This window comes from Aphelocoma coerulescens, chromosome 13 (assembly GCF_041296385.1).
Source record: "Aphelocoma coerulescens isolate FSJ_1873_10779 chromosome 13, UR_Acoe_1.0, whole genome shotgun sequence".
In the NCBI taxonomy this organism is placed as follows: domain Eukaryota; kingdom Metazoa; phylum Chordata; class Aves; order Passeriformes; family Corvidae; genus Aphelocoma; species Aphelocoma coerulescens.
This window is the reverse complement of record NC_091027.1, coordinates 16,449,437-16,466,811: the sequence shown is the minus strand read 5'-3', so window position 1 is coordinate 16,466,811 and position 17,375 is coordinate 16,449,437. Positions and strand designations below refer to the sequence as shown.

At 53.9% G+C, this 17,375-nt stretch overlaps 1 protein-coding gene and 1 long non-coding RNA gene across 3 annotated transcripts; one reads left to right on the top strand and one right to left on the bottom strand.

Moving 5' to 3' along the window:
• Positions 1–43: 43 nt before the first annotated feature.
• Positions 44–1,064, bottom strand: PURA (purine rich element binding protein A). The gene has a single exon (XM_069028828.1). The coding sequence runs from the start codon at positions 1,025–1,027 to the stop codon at positions 77–79; it is 951 nt and encodes a 316-aa protein (XP_068884929.1). The 5' UTR covers positions 1,028–1,064; the 3' UTR covers positions 44–76.
• A 342-nt stretch (positions 1,065–1,406) lies between these two features.
• LOC138118052 (uncharacterized) lies at positions 1,407–5,217 on the top strand. Of its 2 annotated transcripts, none has more exons than XR_011154976.1 (3): positions 1,407–1,531; positions 1,934–2,081; positions 4,788–5,217. It is a non-coding gene; the product is annotated as an uncharacterized lncRNA (long non-coding RNA). The 2 variants fall into 2 exon arrangements; XR_011154975.1 differs by having other exon boundaries at positions 1,407–1,614.
• The last annotated feature ends 12,158 nt before the right edge of the window (positions 5,218–17,375 follow it).

Here is a 17,375-nt window from a genome sequence, read left to right as displayed (position 1 = left end):
CGCCGCCCCCGCGCCCCGCCGCCCGCCCGCCCTCCCGCCGGCGGCGGGGCCAGTCCGCGTCCCGGGGGGCGGGCGGTCAGTCCTCCTCGGGCTCCTCGGCCTGCAGCAGCGCGCCGGGCGGCCCGGCAGCGGCCGCCTCGGCCTCGGGGGGCGGCTCGGCGCCCACGGCGGGGGCGGCGGCGGCGGCGGCGCGCTTGTCCCGCTGCTTCTCCTGGATCTTCTTCATCTCGTCCGAGTACTTGCAGAAGGTGTGGCCGAACTTGGCCCAGACCTTGTAGGGGACGGTGATGGAGTTGCGGTAGGTGGGCTTCACCTCGCTCACCCGCATGAACACGCCGTACTTGTTGGAACCCACGTCGAAGAAGAAACGCTTGTTGTCCACAGTCAAGGAGGTGCCCTCGGGCAGCTCGGCCGGCTCCTCCTCCACGCCGTAGTCGTCGATGAGCTTGGCCAGGGCGTCGCGGAACTCGATGAGGCCCTGTGCGGGCAGCGCGATGGTCTGGCCCTGCGTGGAGCCCAGCCCCGGGCCGCGGTTCACGGTCTGGCGGACGCGCAGGAAGCGCCCGCGCTGGTTCTCCTTCAGATCCATGTAGTACTTGCGGTTCTCCCGCACCAGGAACTCGCTCTTCAGCGCCCGCCGGGGCTCGTCGGCCGCCTGCGCCAGTTCGGGGGGCTGGCTGGGCCCCAGCTGCGCGTAGTGCTCGATGAAGTCGCCCAGGTAGTCGCGGAACTCGACGGCCACCGACATGGAGAGGGTCAGGCGGCTCTTGTTGCCGCCCGCGCCCACCTCGGCGATCTTGAGGAAGCGGCCCTTGGCGTTCTGCTTCACGTCCAGGTAGAAGCGCTTGTTCTGGATGTCCACCCGCTTGGAGGCCAGCTCCTGCGTCTCGTGCTGCAGCCCGCCGCCCGGGCCCCCGCCGCCGCCGCCGCCGCCGCCCGGGCCGCCGCCGCCCGCGCCCGGCCCCCCGGCGCCCGCCGCGCCCCCGCCGCCGCCGCCCTGCTCGCTGCCGCTGTCTCTGTCCGCCATGATGCCGCCGCCGCTCCGCCGCCGCCGCCGCTCGGGCCTCGCCCGCCGCTGCTCGCCCCGGCGCGGCCGCCCCCGCGCCGCCGCCGCCTCCTCCGCCGCCGCCGCCGCCTCCTCGGCCGCCCCCGGCCGCCGCCGCCGCCGCCGCCTCCTCCTCCCGCCGCCGCCGCCGCCGCCGCTGCTGCAACAGCCCCCGCGGCCACCAGCCGGCCGCGCTCTCGCGAGATCTGCCGGAGCGAGGAGAGGGCGCGGGAAGGCGGCAGAGAGCGGCCCCCGCCGCCGGCCGCCCCGGCGAGCACGGCGGCAGCGCCGCGCCGCCGAGCGGCCGCCGCGGGAACTGCAGCTCCGCGCTCCCCCCCGCGCACCGGCGCCGCGTCCGACCCCCGCTCCGGGCGGCACCGGCACCGGCACCGGCACCGGCACCGGCACCGGCACCGGCCGCTGTCCCCGCTGGAACCGCGCTCCCGCACCCCGGCGGCAGCTGGCGGGGCCGGGGAGAGCCGCCGGGTTCGTGCTCCCCGGAGGGAACCGCGCAGGGAGAACGCTCCGCAGCGGGCCCTCCGGCCGGGTGGGATGCCCGGGATCGCCGGGTGGGAGATGTGTTTATTCGGGGTTGATAATGAAGTTAATTAATAGGCCTGTGGCGTGGCGCGGGGCTTGGAGGCTCGGGAGCACAGCGGGGATGGGGACCGGGGGGACCGGGCGTCCCCCCGCAGCGGGGGCTTGGAGGTGGGGCTTGGAGGTGGGATTTTGGAGGCTTGGAGGTGGATTTTGGAGGTTTGGGGGTGGGTTTTGGAGATTTGGGGGTGGGTTTTGGAGGAGATGCTTTAGCTTCTAGTCCTTGTTGCCAAACCCTCAATTTTAAGCCAGCTCCGGCCCAAGTAAGGATGTTTTCTCCTGGTGCTGCAGGTCAGGATGCAAAGTGGCAGGGTTGCTCTGGGTAGAAGTTGCTTCCTTGCCTGCTGCTTCCGGGACTGCTGACTTCTGTGGAAGGCATGGATATACCTCTAGCATCCCAAAAAGCCTGCAAGTGTTGCACAAGGAGCGGTGCTATGAGGTGAATTTTGGGGTGGCTTGGCACACAAATGGCTTTCTTGAGGAGACAGGGAATGAACTGCTGAGACATCTTGTCAGGTTAGAGGACACTCAGATATCCCAGGAGGAACCCCCAGCCTGCCCCATGGCTGTGGTTAAAGCCGTGGTGATGGCGACTCCATGGGTAATAAAAACAATAATTAGAGAAGCAGTTTCCTTTTACCACAGAAACGATATTTCAGCACTGGCTGAGCTGCAGCTTGCCAGCTGTCGGCTGCAGGAAAGCCCTGTGTGCTTGGCGTGTGCAATGCTCTCCGTGGATGCTGTGTTTGATTTTCAGCCCACCTGAACTGTCCCAGGTGTTTCCTGATGTGGGAACTGCGTGTCCGGGTTGGCATCGCCATGCTGCACCCATGGCAGGCTGTGGGCTGGTGCTCTGGCAACCCTTCTCTCTTGATTTGCTCTTTTTATCCTCAAGTCAAATGACATTAGACAACCTGAGGCCTATCCATGTAGCCTGTTGCTATCAGCACCAGGTATCCTTATGGATGAACCACTGCTTTATCCATGTGCTAGAACCGGGAAATGCATAACTGCTAAGGAATTGTGTTGGTGCCCTGGAGGTGCGTGGCCAGTCTGTCTCTGACTGGTGAAAATTGCTGGTGCTGAGGATGCTGGCCAGCAGCAAAGGTTACTCTTCCTCCCCAGCACAGGCCAATGGTACTGTTTTGGGAGTGGATGTGCTCCAAGTGGATACCAGCAATCCTGGGAACAACCTGCTTTGGTGGGATGATGTTTTGTGGGATTCTGCTTGCCCAGCACCACTCTGTGTTGGAAGTCACAGCCACTACCTAATGCTCTGATTTTGTGCCTGAATTTGGCTTGAATAAGGCATTTACTTATTGAATTCAACAGAACAGAGGGAAAAAAAGTGGTTTTCTTCCCAACAGATAATCTTTTCAATGGGAGCTCCACCACAGAAGCCCATCCTGGGGACCCACTGAGACCTAAATTGGTCTGCCCAGTGCTAAAACATGATCATATGGCCAAGGCAAGCTTGGGATGGCTGCTGAGTGAAGCAGGGTGCAAAGCAGGATGGACCAGGGTGGTGGATAAGGGCAGGAGCCAGGGGAGTCTCTTCATACGTTGTCCATGTTTGGCCTTGTACAGGCCAAAGACAGGACTGGGATCTTGCAGGGGACTCCTGGGTCACATGCTGCCCGTCCTGGCTGTTGCAGTCCCATCAGTGTCTCCCACATGGTTATCAGGGTGCACACTGCGCTGCCTCTGTGGGTTCTGCTGAAACCCATCCCAGACCTCTTTGCTCTGAAAATCAGAAATCATTTCATCTCCAGCCCCACAACTCTCAGCTTGGAGATTTCACAAGATTTTCTGATGTTTTCTCCCCTTTCACATGTCTCTCAGTAGCAATTATATCCCCTTCAGCCCTGTTCTGATAGCCTAAATGAGACTAAATTTGAATCTCTCATAAGATAATCCTCCTTTGTTTGACTGTTGTAGTCATTTTTCACACCAGTTTCAGTTCCTCAGAAAGACAAGGGAAAAGGTTTTGGGAGTTGTGGCTGGGATCTCAGGCTTAAGATCAATGGGCCTTTTGTTTGGAAATCCAATTCAGTGGGAATTTTAAGAACATATCTGATCATTACTGCGAGCATCTCGAAGTTTGGAGCCCAAGCCTGTTATTCAGCTATGAAACAACTCTGCTGACTCCAAGAACTTGTACAAACATTTATAATCAACAGGAGGGAAGCTGAGAGCCATTCAAACAACAGATAAGATTAGTAACTGAAGTGGCTGGGCTGCAGTTTTTATTGTGCAAGTCAAAGAAAAGGCTGTCACACACGGAGGATGTTGCCAAGCAAGATCCATTCGAGTGGCCGAGTCATTCTTCTCTCATCCGCTGTCCGAATTCTCCTGCAGTCTTCCCAGATCTACTCAGGCTGAGTCGGGCGATCTGCTGGGTTAGGAGGTGACTGAGCTTAGACTTTTTTCTGGGTTGTGTCAGATATTTGCCTTGGTCCTGTTCTTGTCCAGCACCCCCACCACAGAAAAGGGAGCATATTCTTGTTCAGAGAACTTCCTGTGCCGTGATGGGACTTGGAGCACTGAAGCAATCAAAGCCAAGTGGCTTTTGCCATCGCTCAGATGCAGAGCACTCAGAAGGCAGTTACAGCCATGTGGGGGTGTCTGAGGCTGGGTGAAGGCTCAGACCAGCCCCTGACCTGGAGTGTGTAACAGGATGGTGGAAGGTCCCTGTGCTTTCCATCTGGGTCCTCCTCGGAGTGTGCCTTTGGGGAGAGGAGCTCAGCATGGCTCGTCCACTGTCGTGAGGCGTTGGTCACCCGGTGAACAAGCCCCATCATGTGCAGCAAACAAGAAACCAGCACACAACATATGAAAGTCATTTAGGAAGACGGGAACGATGAGCGGCACGCACAATAGCGTTGCTATTAGGATCTGTCGATCCTAATTAAAAAAATACTTCTCAATGAAAATTATTTATAAAAAGAAATCACAGTGACCCTAAATCAAATTATTTGTGAATGGCTTTTAGTCTCCCAGATCAGTTAAAACTCCTGTGTTAGTCACTGGACGTCATCCAAGCTACATGCTGAATGAATAACATCTCTGCCAAATTTCATTTTTTTTTCACCCTCACCCAGTTTGGCACAGGACAGTTAAAGTCATTTTTCTAAATATCTTTCAGAACATCAAGCAACTGTAAAATAACAATGGGAAAGCTTGGCCACGGACAACTGCAGCCCTCCAGTTGGAACCGCTTCTCTCCAAGAAAACAACTCCGTTTCCTTTGATGATCTGTTCTGGGGGAGCACTGAGGCAAGGATTCCTCCACGGGGGTACTGGAGGGTCACTGCCCGAGGGGTAACCCTGCCAGGGAGCCTGGCTTCCAGGTGTTCCAGAGTGGGGCACAGCTGGATCCAGACTGACCCTGGGTACAGGGTTTGTGTCCTTTTGGCCACCTGCTAGAGAGTGACATCCCGAGGACATATCAGCCATTCCTTGTCCACGGTGGCAGTTTCCATGGTGAGCTGTAATGACGCTGCTTTTGCTCACTCTTCAGAAATGAAAAACAAAAAACAAACAGAAAGAAAGAAAGGAAGGAATCAATGACTGCACAATGGCAGAACAAGTTCTTGCTTCTTGTGTCTGCAAAAATAAAGTGCTAATTCTTCTAAGCATTATGTGATGTCCTATCCAAGTGAATCAAGTTTGGGATTGTTTTCATGATGGCTTCTTCCAACTCCAGCGTGCTTTCTCTTCTCCTTTGACTGGCCTGCAAGTCCCCCTCTGCCCTTTTCTCAGCTGGCTTCCCCTTCATCAGTTCTTTCTGACCATGAAGGACTCTGCGGTGTGATCACCTGCAGAGAGTGAGGACCCTGCCCAGCTCTTGGTTCTCAGAGATGTTAAGAGGGAAGCATGATTCTCCAGCTCCCCACACAATCTGGGAAGTGCTGGTTGCTATTCTGTTGAAAACTAGCAGCAAATGGCCACCAAATTCCAATCTTGTTGGTTTTCAGTGAGAATAATTTATAAAGCCAGGGCTCTCTGTTCCTTGCCTCCTAAGGAGGAGTAAGGACTAGAGCCCAGCATCATGTGCAGCAGTTAGCAAAGACTGTGTTACCCGTGTGTGTGACTGCCTGTTTCCCAGTATCCAGATGGCTTCTTTGCCTCCAGTTGAACTGGTGTGATGACTGGGTGGACCTCCTGCTTCCCTTCCCTCTTGCCATGCCCATGGCACTGGCTGGGAAGGTGCTCTGTCCACAGGGATGTGGACCAGGAAGGTGGGCATAGCTAGCTCACAGGGACAGCTGCTCTGGCTCCTGGTGACCAGCTGGTTCATCCTTTTATTAAGATGACAGCACCTCCTGTGCTTTTGCTGTTTGATTCCTCTTGTTTTCATACTGCCTTGCACGAAAGCTGTGCCCACATGGTCCTGTTGTCCCTCCAGCCATGACTCCTGGTTCTGGACTTGCACAGCCGTGCAGCAAGACAGCTGACACCCTCTCTGGTCTTGCTTTTCCTTCTGGGCTTATGGACATGCTGGGGGTTGTGGCCTGTGAATTCATCCCCTCCAGGCACATTTTTGGGAAGTGTGCTTTACAAAGCACTGGCTGGCTTTGTCTGCAGCATTCTGGGTTTCTCAGCTTTGCCTCATAGAGGTGCCTCCCACTCCCTTGCCACAATGCCTGGTTTATCCTGCCAGCCTCTAAGGCTGTTGCATCACACCAAGCAGGGTCACTAAAGTGCCCAAGACCAGTCCAGCTGGTGCAGGCTCCCAGAGGAGAAAAGGGTGGGAGAAGGCAGAGAGGAACCTTGGCACTAGAGACTCCCAGGTATGAGTGTGCCTCCATTCCTTCTCCTCCAGCCAGGGGAGCTTTCTGGCCATTTGTAACTTCTGGTTTTTGAGGTTAATACTCCAGCCCCTCCCCATGCAGCTTTTTGCAGGCTGTGATTCTTTCTCAGATTACTTTAAAACCCCTTTCCTTAAAAAGTGTGTGAGGATATTGGCAATTCCCAACTCATGACTAGATCTCCTACAATCTGTTCACAGGGAGCAAGGTTGCTCATAGAGCTGGGGTGAAATGGGCTGACTACTTCTGTGTGGGGCCAAAGAAACCCCAAACACCTGCGAGGGTGAGAAGGAAGATACAGAATAAATCACAGTTTTGAAATAAGATTTAGAACAAATCACGGTTTAGCAGTTTTGCATCCAAGAAAAGGATGCTTTGACTTTTTCTTTTCCCCAAAAGTTTTTCTCTGAAGACGCTAACCTGAGCGTTGCTGCTCTGAGAGGACACAGCGAGTCCTCAGCTCTCAGGTGGGCTGGCTGCTGCCAGCATGACACAGTGCTGTGGTTTGACCCCAGATGGCAGCTCAGCACCATCATCCACTCACTCACTGATGGGCTGGGAGAGAGAATCAGAAGGATAAAAGAAAAACTGGCAGCTGAGATAATGACAGTTTAATAGGGAAAGCAAAACCTATGTGCACCAGCAAAGCAAAGCGAGGAACCTATTCCCCACCTGCCACTGCAGGCAGGTGTTCAGCCACCCCCAGGACAGCAGAGCTGTGTGGTCTGGGGTATCCCTTGGGTCACTGGGGGTCCTGGCTGTGTCCCCTCCCAGATCCTTGTGCACCCCCAACCTGCTCACGGTGGGGCGATATGAGAAGCAGAAAAGGCCTTGGCTCTGTGTAAGCCCTGCTCAGCAATAACGAAAACATCTCTATGTTATCACCCGTGTTTTCAGCAAAAATCCAAAGCACAGCCCCATAGCAGCTACAGGGGAGAAAATTAACTCTACCCCAGCCACAACCAGCACACAGAGTCCTGGCTCCCCCATTCTCTGTGGGGTTTGGTTCACATGGCTCTGAGAGGAAAACTCCCCCAAAACTCACACAATGAAGAGCAAACTCCGGCTGTGCAGATGGAGCTATGCAGTACAGACAAGTGCCCTGATCCATTACTGGATTGCAAATAGCTGATATTCCTGTTGTGGAACCTCTTTCTGCATCCAGATAGTTGTCCCCCTGGACCCTGCACCCACCGAGTGGTGTTAGTGCCCCTGGTTTTGAATCCTTTTTTCCCATGGTGGTAAATGGCAGCCACAAGGCTAATGGATGTACTCAAGGCTTGTTCTAGCAGTGTAGGCTCATTGCAGAAGCTCAGGACCTGCCTTTTGGGTCCTGGGGGCATATATGTGTGTGTGAGTGAATGCAGCCCTGCAGGCACAGCTGATATCTAAAGCAGTAATTTAAAGGATGCTACATAAACCCAGGAATAGAGTAATACCTACCTGGAGGAGAGCAGAGGCACTGGAGCTTAATTTACACTCTTCCAGCTCCCCTCCCTCCCAATTCTAAGATAAATGGACAAAAAAATGCCCTGGAAGCTCTTATGGAGCCCAGCCAGAGATGAGCAGGAAGGAGCCAAAGGCATGTCCACAGCTCGTCTTGCTGTGCAGGAGGCTTGGAGAGGTGTTTATAAACACCTTTTCTGCTCCCGGTGCTCTTGGCCCCTTTCTGACTCTTGGACTCAAGGCCAGCCGTGGCCCTGGTCCAAGCTTGTTTTGAAGTGTTTCATCCCCCGTGCTCTGCAGAGCTGCCTTGGTGCTGAGGCTGAGCAGGGATTTGCCCTGGGAGCAGGTCCATGCTCTGCAGGGAGGATGGGAGCTGCTGTGCAGATCCAGGAGACAGGAATTGCCCCCTTCCAAGTTACTCCTGGAGGTTAATCATTGTTCTTCCAGAGATGGGTGTCTGGTCCCAGCAAGAGATCAGTTGTGGGGTGTCACTGCCACTGGGGGCACAGGGAAAGAGCTTTTCAAGGTGAGATTGTGTGTTTAGTGTGGCCAGGATGAGCTGGCAGCTCCTGCAAGCCTGGTGCTGCCCCTGCCACTTGTGTCCTTTCCTCTTCCCCTTGGTCAGGGTCTGCATGCCTGGGAGGGAAGGCCAGGGACACATGAGGATAGGAGGAACCTTCTGCCTTCCTCATGTCCTACCCCAGGGTGGAAAGCCAAGTGGTTTTCCCAGGGGCAGGTGAGCTACTGAAAGGGCAGCGCTACCTGAGCAGCAAGGAAAGCAAGGAAAAGGTGACAGAGGAGTTGTTTATTTTCCCAGAGCTGCAGGGGATGGTGGCTGCAGACACCTGGCCACCTGGCGTGGCAATTTGGGCACTGGCAGAGGAGAGCTGGGCATCTGTGTGGCAGCTCTGGCTGGAGGAGCACAGCCAGGGGTGGCTGCTGGGTGCCTTTGGGCAAGAGCAGTGCTGGGGACCTGGTGCAGAGAGCAGCTGAGGAGCTTGGAGGAGGGTGCTGGCAGAGGGAGCCCAACTCCATTGCCTTGGGAGTAGGATTTCCTCCTGTCTCCCAGGACTGTTGCCTCAAAACACCAGAAGGAATGACCATCTCTCGTTCTCCTGGCATTTCCTTTCTGGAGAGGAGAGTCAGACTGTCAGAGGCAGACAGTCCTGGTTTGGGGTGGGGTCCAGTCTGAGCCCCAACAGTGAATTGCCCCCTTGCAGGGCACATGCCAGAGTTGGTGTCTCTTTGCCAGAGGCTTCCTCAGGATACATTTGCCCATGCACAGTGCCCTGTCAGGGGGGCCTGACCTGAAGGAAGGGGCCCGTTTCTGCCCCCAGAGCAATGCCAGGCTGGTGTCATGGCCTGCAGATCCTTCTAAGTTGTGGCAGCAGAAGAAAAAGAGAGAAATCACTGGGAAAGACCCAAAGCAGCCGCGTGTCTCTGGCATCTCTCAGCCCCGGGGCCCAATGGTTTCTGTGTTTCCTGTGTTCAGCTGCCTTCCAAGAAGACTTTCCCAACTCCTGGAGCTGGGTCTGAGTTTTCACACTAGCCCTGTGCTTGGTCTTGCTCTGTCTGAGAGGTGATGTGTCCCATGAGCTTGATCTTTCTGCAGCAGGCTGGGCCCTCAGGTGGGAGCCCGCAGCCCTGTGGGATGGGCACAGATCCAAGCAGGGCACCCACTGCTCTGCCCGGTGCTGGTGGAGCTGGTGCTGGTGCTGTTTGGCAGTCACGTCATCAGGACAGGAATCTGGTTGGATCCCTGGGATGAAAAAACTTGGCTGACTGTAAACAAACCTATTTACACAGATACCTCTCGGCCTGGCGTGGAGAATGTGGGAGCTTTGGTCCAGAAGAATTTATAGCTTGTAACTTCTAAACTCTTCATTATGCAAACATGAGAACAACCAAGGCATCTCATTAGGGGCTGTTCACAGCAGCTGGCTGTGGTGGCAAACAAAGCCTGTTTAGAGGAGATACAAGATGATGTCTGAGTATGATTTTGTGGAGTAAGGGGTAACAGGAAGAGTGTTTGAAGCCATTCTTCAAGTATTGCACCACTGCCTGTTGCCCTGTCCTTCTGTGGCCCAGCCAGGTGTCCTGCCCCACACCTTGGAGGAGGCATCCACCAGACCCCAGTCCTTGTCTTTTCCAGGAAAGTAAAGCTGTTCTTTAAACCATGCTCCAGTGTCTTCCCTGGTAGGAAGTCCCAGAAGTCCTTCAAGGACTGTGCTGATACATGGAGGTATGGCCAGCTCTGCAATCCTCCTGTGAGAGGTGAGAGGGCTGCCACTGATGGGAGGTAGGTGTGATACCTCCCTTTAAAGATCCTTCAGTTTCTGGACCTCGAGGGAGAGAAAAGCCAACTTGGCTTCTCATTTGAAACTTTACCAAGAGGAAAAGGGACTGTGCTGAGGGGGTTATTTAAGGCAGCAGAGTCACTTGTCATTCACAAGGTGATGGGGTCGATTCCTACCAGCCCTGAGGGGATGAGAAGCCCAGCTCACAACTGCAGAGTCCTGTGAGCCCGACACAGGTGCTGTGACAAGGAAGAGTCAGGCACTATTCCTATTTTGTGCACGACTTTCCATGGGCAGCATTAGGAAATGTTGTACTGTAGCAGGGGAATGTCTCAAAGTATCAAAGTTTATTTTAGTAATGATTTAACATTTGCCGACATCTCTTTCAGAGCTGCTCTGGAGGTATTTTCTGGAGCATCATTGTGGCCCTGGGTGGGATTGTTTTTTGTCCTGTTGAGATGTGTCTGGGTTTTGAAAACTTGGGATTCCTGTCCTCCTTGGCTTATCTTGAGATTATCAGCTCAAAAAAGTTGTCCCATAACCCGTCTCAGTGGTTTGGATTTTGCTGAAGAGGTGTTAACTGAGAACCTCTTAGTCCATAAGTCAGACCCTTACCATGGAGTCAGTATCTTTTTACTTTTCCCTGAAAGATGCCATGAGTAAAATTATGAAAGTACTGAATTTTTCCATGCTCTGATTTCTCACAGAGCAAATTGGCTGCAGAGTCCTCTCTGGCTTGGTGTCCGAGGGGAAACAGCTTTACTTTTATGAAGTAATTCCTTGGAGGAGGACAGAGTAGGATAGGGTGGCATTTGCTGGGCTGACTCTTTCTGTCAGAGAAGGGGACATTTTTGTGGCCCGGGCCTGGAGGGGTGATGCAGCTCTCTGCCCTGGCAGCTCCTGCAGCACCTGGCTGGGTTTGGATCAGCTGTGGGCCCCCAGATTGTCTGCTGGTTGTCTGCTTTTAGATGCACAAGTCCCAGCTGGGGCTGTGCAATAGCCCTGGAGTAGGCTGAAGGACTGAAGGAGCACAGCAGACTGAATCACACCAGGAAGAGGAGAAAACCATGGCTCCCCTAAATCCTGCTGCTCTGGAGACCAGGAATTGCCTGGCGCCAATACAGAATGCACCCAGCACAGCAAGAAGTCCTTCTCCCTCCCCAGGGACCATTAGGGTGGTTTCAGCCTCTCACAGTGTCTGGATAGAGGAGCTGGTTTGAGGATATTGCTTACGGGAATATTTTGGGAACTCATTAAAAAGAGAATTATAGACCAGCCCTGGTGTGATTGAGATAAGGTGGTGTGTAAGTGTGCAGGAAACATGAACATCCTCTCAATAATTAAATTCAATTAATTGTTTTACAGCTGCTCAGCCAATACCATGAGGTTCAGGTGGGGAGGTGCAGTGCTGGGACTCCACAAGGTCTGGATGGAGCAGGTAAGAGACTGTGGTGTGTGGAGCACCTGCTTTGTGTCAGAGAGGAAAACTATTTACAAAACAGGAGCATTAGCAAGCTGGCTTTGCTGGAGAGTTGTGGGGCAGTCTGCAGCCAGCACAGCAGCCACAGACCCTTGTTCTGGGGAAAGCAGTGCAGGGGCTGGAAAGGAAAGGGGCTCCGGTACCTGTGAGGGACTCCTTGTTCCACACCGGGGGGTGAGGAGGGAGAGTGGGTTAGTTCTGCATCTCAGCATGAAAGGCCTGACAGCAAATGGCATAATGGAACAGCTGCCTTAATAAGACAGAACAAAAAGAGGGATATAATAGCTTGAGGAACCAAAAAGGAAGAACTTCTCTCCAGGGGAAGGGATGTGCAGCACTGGGGAAAATCCATCCTGGGTGCATCCAACGCTGCACAAATGCAGGGTGCTCTGCATCTGAAGGGGCACAAGGCTTACTTGCCCTTGATATTTCTCTTTTTACTCTGCCTTGTTAAAACAGCTATTTTATCAAGCCTTTTGCTGTTGGGCATTTCTTACTGAGACTGGAGAGACCCCCCACACCACCTCCTGCCCCATCCAGCCCAGGGAGTGTCCCTGAGGAAGGGGGTATGCATGGGGCTTGGTGGGGCACTAGGGACAGACTGCTCCCCTCAGATCAGAGCCAAGGCTCCTGCTGGCTCCTTGGCCATCCCCAGCCCGGGGAAGCAGGAGGGTTGTTCCAGACCCCAGCTCTGAAGTGCCTCTGGGACCCTCATTCAGGTCCCCATCGCTTCCCTGCATGAAGAAGAGGTGACTCCTGGAAGGGGAACAGACAGTGCTCTGTGCTGTGTCATGGGCAGCCAGCATTTTCCTGCTAGCTGGGGGCTCACAAACAGCTGTGCCAGACTGCTTAGAGCTCATGTTATCCCAGAGTCTCAGGGTCCTAGTAGGGGCAGTGGGATGGGAGCCCTGGCATGCTCCAGCTGGTGCCTGCTTGCACCATGACTGTTGTCAGCACTAGGACAGGATGACCATGGCCTCACTGGGCTTATCTTCATCAACCCCGAACAATGAAGGACCCCTGCCCCCACGCTGTGTGCTCTCCTAGGGATATGCCACCTCCTGGGAAAGAAAGATCCCCTGGATATTCACCCTCAGCATCCCAAGCTGCACTATAGGGCCACTGCCCTGTGTGAAATGCCCCACCAAGGAGACTTCGGCTCTGTAGCCTTTGTACCTGCACTCCAGGTAGTTTTTGGCCATTAACTCAGCCCTAAATTTCCTCTCAGACAGATTAAATGAGACCACCTCCCATCATCCCTGCTTTCAGTCCCTGTGCCCCTGACCCAACGAGCCTTCAGGAGAGGAGAGAGAGGCAGGAGCAGTATCCCCTGGGCCAGGTATGCATCAGTGATGTCTGTGCCCCATCCCTCCTGTAGCAAGCAGAGCCTCCCACTGAAGCCTCTGTCTTGGCAGAGCTGGCCTGGCAGCCTTCCCAGGCGATGAATTTTGGATGAGGCAATACAAATTGCTGTCCCTGGCTCTGCAGGGTTAATCTCAGTGCAGCTGCATGTGGTGCTGCCTGTGTCCTCAGCTCCAGCCAGGATGTGCACAGCAAAGGGCTGAGGAGGGAGCTACAGACCGGGAAAGATGCGTGGCCTTGGCTATGCCGGGAAAGTCTTGAAGTGCCCGTGGAGGGAGGATCCAGCACATGCACGTGCGTGCCCACGGATCACACGAGTGAGATGCAGCAGATGAGCTGCCTTGCTCTATTTGTAACCTCCCACTGCTGTTGCACAGGCTTTGCAAGGAGGAGAAGGAGCTGAAAATGGAGCTGAAAAATGAAACTCGAGGCTCAGATGCTTGGAGAGGCTCAGGAGCCTGATTCAACCCACCACTCCTCAAGGAAGCAGGAGCTTCTGTTCCTCCTGGGCCCCGTGTCTTGCTCTCACACTCAGCACAGAGTGAGACATTCATACTCCACCTTGGAGCAAAAATAATTTTCGTTAACTCATTGAGGAAAGGAGACATAAAGACACAAATTAATTGCAAACCACACAATTACAGTGTGAGGAAAGAATGAGGGAGGAAAAGGAAAACCAACTTGGTCTTATTTTTTAATTTGCATCCCTTTAGCTGGCTGAAGGAGAGCTGGGTGAGGACATGGCAGTGCCATGGTGTACCCTGGTGGGTGGGACACAGCCTCCCTACCTGGGCATCACAGCTGGGAAGTTACACTCAGGCTCTTGCTCCCTCAAAGCTGGTTTGGACAGTCCTGGGGGCTGCAGCCTGGCCACTGGTGGGTGCAGGGTGAGAGGCTGGTGTGCAGGGAACCACGGACACCTGTCCTGCGCCCAGGCCCAGGCTGGGGATTTCCTGCCTGGATTCAGCACTTGCTGCCCTTAGTGTTGCCTTTGGAGAGTGCAGGATGTTCTTGGGATAGTGCAGGGAGAGCACAGGGAGAACCAACAGGGCTCCTCTTCAGCCCCTTACATGCAGCAGCCTGGGACAACCCACCCCCCCCGATCCCAGCTCTCCTTGCAAAGGACAAGATGGAAAGGTGAGTGATGAGGCTCCAGCACCCCTCCAACCCTCCTGGCTTCTTGCTGAAACTGCTAATTAAAGAGCCCATTTCATCAAGCGATTTTTTTCTGATGTGAAAACTTTTCCATAAGGAACTAGTCCCGAATCCACCAACTCATTTCACATTTATTTTAAATCTAAGCTTTATATTGTGTAGTTTCCTCCAGGGCTTGATTATCTTCTCAGTAAAAGCTCTGTTGTTCTGGTTTGTGAGGCCTATATTTAGCCTTGCCGTAAGGTCTGTGCACCTCTCAGTACAGGGCTCAGATGCTGCCACCCGAGCTCCTGGGCTTTCCTCTTTATTGGGATCTATTAAACAAGTTACCATTTCTGTAATATCAAGGGCATTTTCCAGCCACAGGCTGCCTACAAGCAGAAACTTATTGCTGCAGAAATGGTCTCCTGGATCTCAGAAGTCATTTGGAGAGGGTCTCTTGTCTAACAATGGCAAATTATATTTAAACAGGGAATCAAGGGCGAAGCCAAAGAGCCTTGTCCCTCTCTATTATTGTGGTGGTACCTCAAGTCCTTGTTCCCTGTGTTTTCTGCACATTTAATAAGGCATCCACCCACTCAGCATATTTTTACGTAAAAATACACCAAATAGGCAAAAGTGGGACTTTTAGGCAAAAATAGGCAAAATAGGGACTTTACCTATGAATGGAATTCAGAGGTGCACAGAAGTACCTGATGCCCTGGTATGACTGCAATTGTTATTTAATACACAGGGGGGTGTAAGGAGGTTGTGTGGAGAGAAGGGAGAGAGAGAAACATCAGAGTGGCTGGCAGCGAAATCCAGTCCAGGGAGAATCTCTGGGATGGAAGGGTCTCTCACTGCTGGGCTGGAGACTGGGATACACCATCCTGAGGGGAGCATTTTCTCCCACTGGTGCCGTTTTGCACCCGTGTGTCACCTTTCTGGTGACACATCTCAGTGCCTGGGCACCACTGTCCTTCTGGGGGACAAGAAGTGCTGCCTCGCTGATCGTCAGCTCCCTGCCAGTGTCCACCTCTGCCAGTCCCACTGCAGGAATCCTCTGGCTCTGGGCAGCGGTGCCCTGCAGAGGCTCCCATCTCCTCCACCCTGAGTGGTGTGAAGCCCTCCCAGAGCTGGAGCTGCTGACAAATGTGTTGGATGCAGCTGTCTGTATCCAGGGAACGGAGCGTGTGAGCGGCACAGCGAGCCAAGGCACGCGATTGGAATGATCAACGGGCAAAATCTGGGTGCTAAGGCATGGGCTGGAACATCTGATTGGAAGGCTGGGAGGAAAAAGGGAAGGCTGAATTGTTTATGGTTTGTTTTTCATTCATCATTCCTGTTCGTGTGGGTGGACAAGGAGTGAATGAGTTTCTCAGGGAGGGCAGCAAATAAAACAGGCACACATTTCCTTGAAGGATGAGTAGCTTTTTTCCCTTCCTAGTGCCTAGGTGAATGTGTCACAATGGGGTTGGAGGGAACCCTAACAGCTTTTCTCTCAGGTGAAGGAAACCACTTGCTCTTGATTTTTTTTCCCTTTGATCACCATGTGCTAAGGAGAGAAAAGTTTTTTTGGGGTGGGTTTCATCATAATAAAGTACTGCTATTTCTCCCTACAGCAAATGTTCTCAGCTTTTCTTTGGACTGTTGAACATCTCATGGAATGACAGTGGGTTGCTGCTCTCCCAGCTCGGGGAAGGATGGGTAGCTGGACCAGGCCTCTGTGCCAGGATGGTCCATTTCTGGGAGAGACAGCACTGGTGCCTACAGCTGCAGCCCTCAGTTCTGCCCTCCCCTGGTCTGGAGGTTGACATTGACAGGCAGGAGATGTGGGAGCACTGCTGGACAGGGGGAAGCTGACAGACAGCTGGGCTTGTGGCTGCTTTGCTGCTGCAGGACTTCTGCAAAGGGTCTTGGTTTCCTTTGCTGCAGCCATGCTACTCATTGGAGCCTGGGACAAGTGGCAAGGCAAGTGGAATAGGAGATTTTGGAGGTCACTCTCTATTCTGATTCTTCACTACCTGGAGGAACTGACAGATATGGCTTGTTTGACCATGGTTCTCTGAGCAGCCTGGTGTAGTGGAAGGTGTCCTTGCCTATGGCAGGGGTGGAGAATTAGATGATCTTTAAGGTCTCTTCTAACCCACGACATTCTGTGATTTTGTGGTTAGTCAATGTCTAGGCTGGAGTCTCAGACTGAGCGCTGGGCTTTGCTTTTCCATATAATTCCTGTGTTCATCATTTATCACCTGCTTTTCTCATTTCACTTGAGGCTGTGGTGGTGTCCCCCTGGTGCCAGGAGTCTGGTGTGTCCTGGTAAAGGGCTGGCTCCTGCCCCACGTGGCAGGCACTGATGCTCCCATGGCCATCCCCCAACTGAACAAGCCAAATCCTTGCAGAGAAGACACAGAGGTGGGAAAAAATGGCTGCAGTGGATTTGCTGGCATTTGTGGGGCTTTTGTGAAACACCTGATTCTTGCAGGGAAGGAGTGTCCCATAGGGAGAGAAAGCAAAATCCCCTTGGCTGGGGTATGGGATGGTATCTCTTGTATTTGCTGTCTTCACACCAGCAGGGCTTCAGGGTCCCTGCAGGGAACCAGGATAGAGCTGGTGCTGGGAAGGGCTGTGGGAGGTGGGGGGACACCCTTGCAGTGCATGCACCGTTCTGAGGCTTGCCTGAAAGGGGGAAGAGCTTAGCACAGCCCCATGCTGGATAACACTGGGGAACGGCTGGACCTGTGTTAGGCTGGATATTAGGAAAAGGTTCTTCCCCCAGAGGGTGCTGGACACTGCCCAGGCTCCCCAGGGAATGGTCACAGCCCCATGGCTGTCAGAGCTCCAGGAGCATTTGGACAACACTCCCAGGCACAGGGTGGGATTGTTGGGGTGGCTGTGCAGGGCCAGCCATTGAACTCGATGATCCTTGTGGGTCCCAGCATGTTCTGTGACTCTGTGCTGTGTTCCTCCTTATACCAAAAGCCCCACGCTGGATTTTCAGCAGCACATCTTCAACTGACATGGAGGAGGCTGTGGACCTGCAGCCTGTGGAGGATGCTGAAGAAGGGCAGTCAACATCTGTCCCTGCAGAAGAGCTGCAGGGCTCCCTGAAGAAGCAAGGGACACTGGGACACTGCCCTGTGTGGCATCTGCACCAGGCAGGGCTCCGTGCCAGGAGCTCCCTTGGCAGAGGGAAAGAGAGA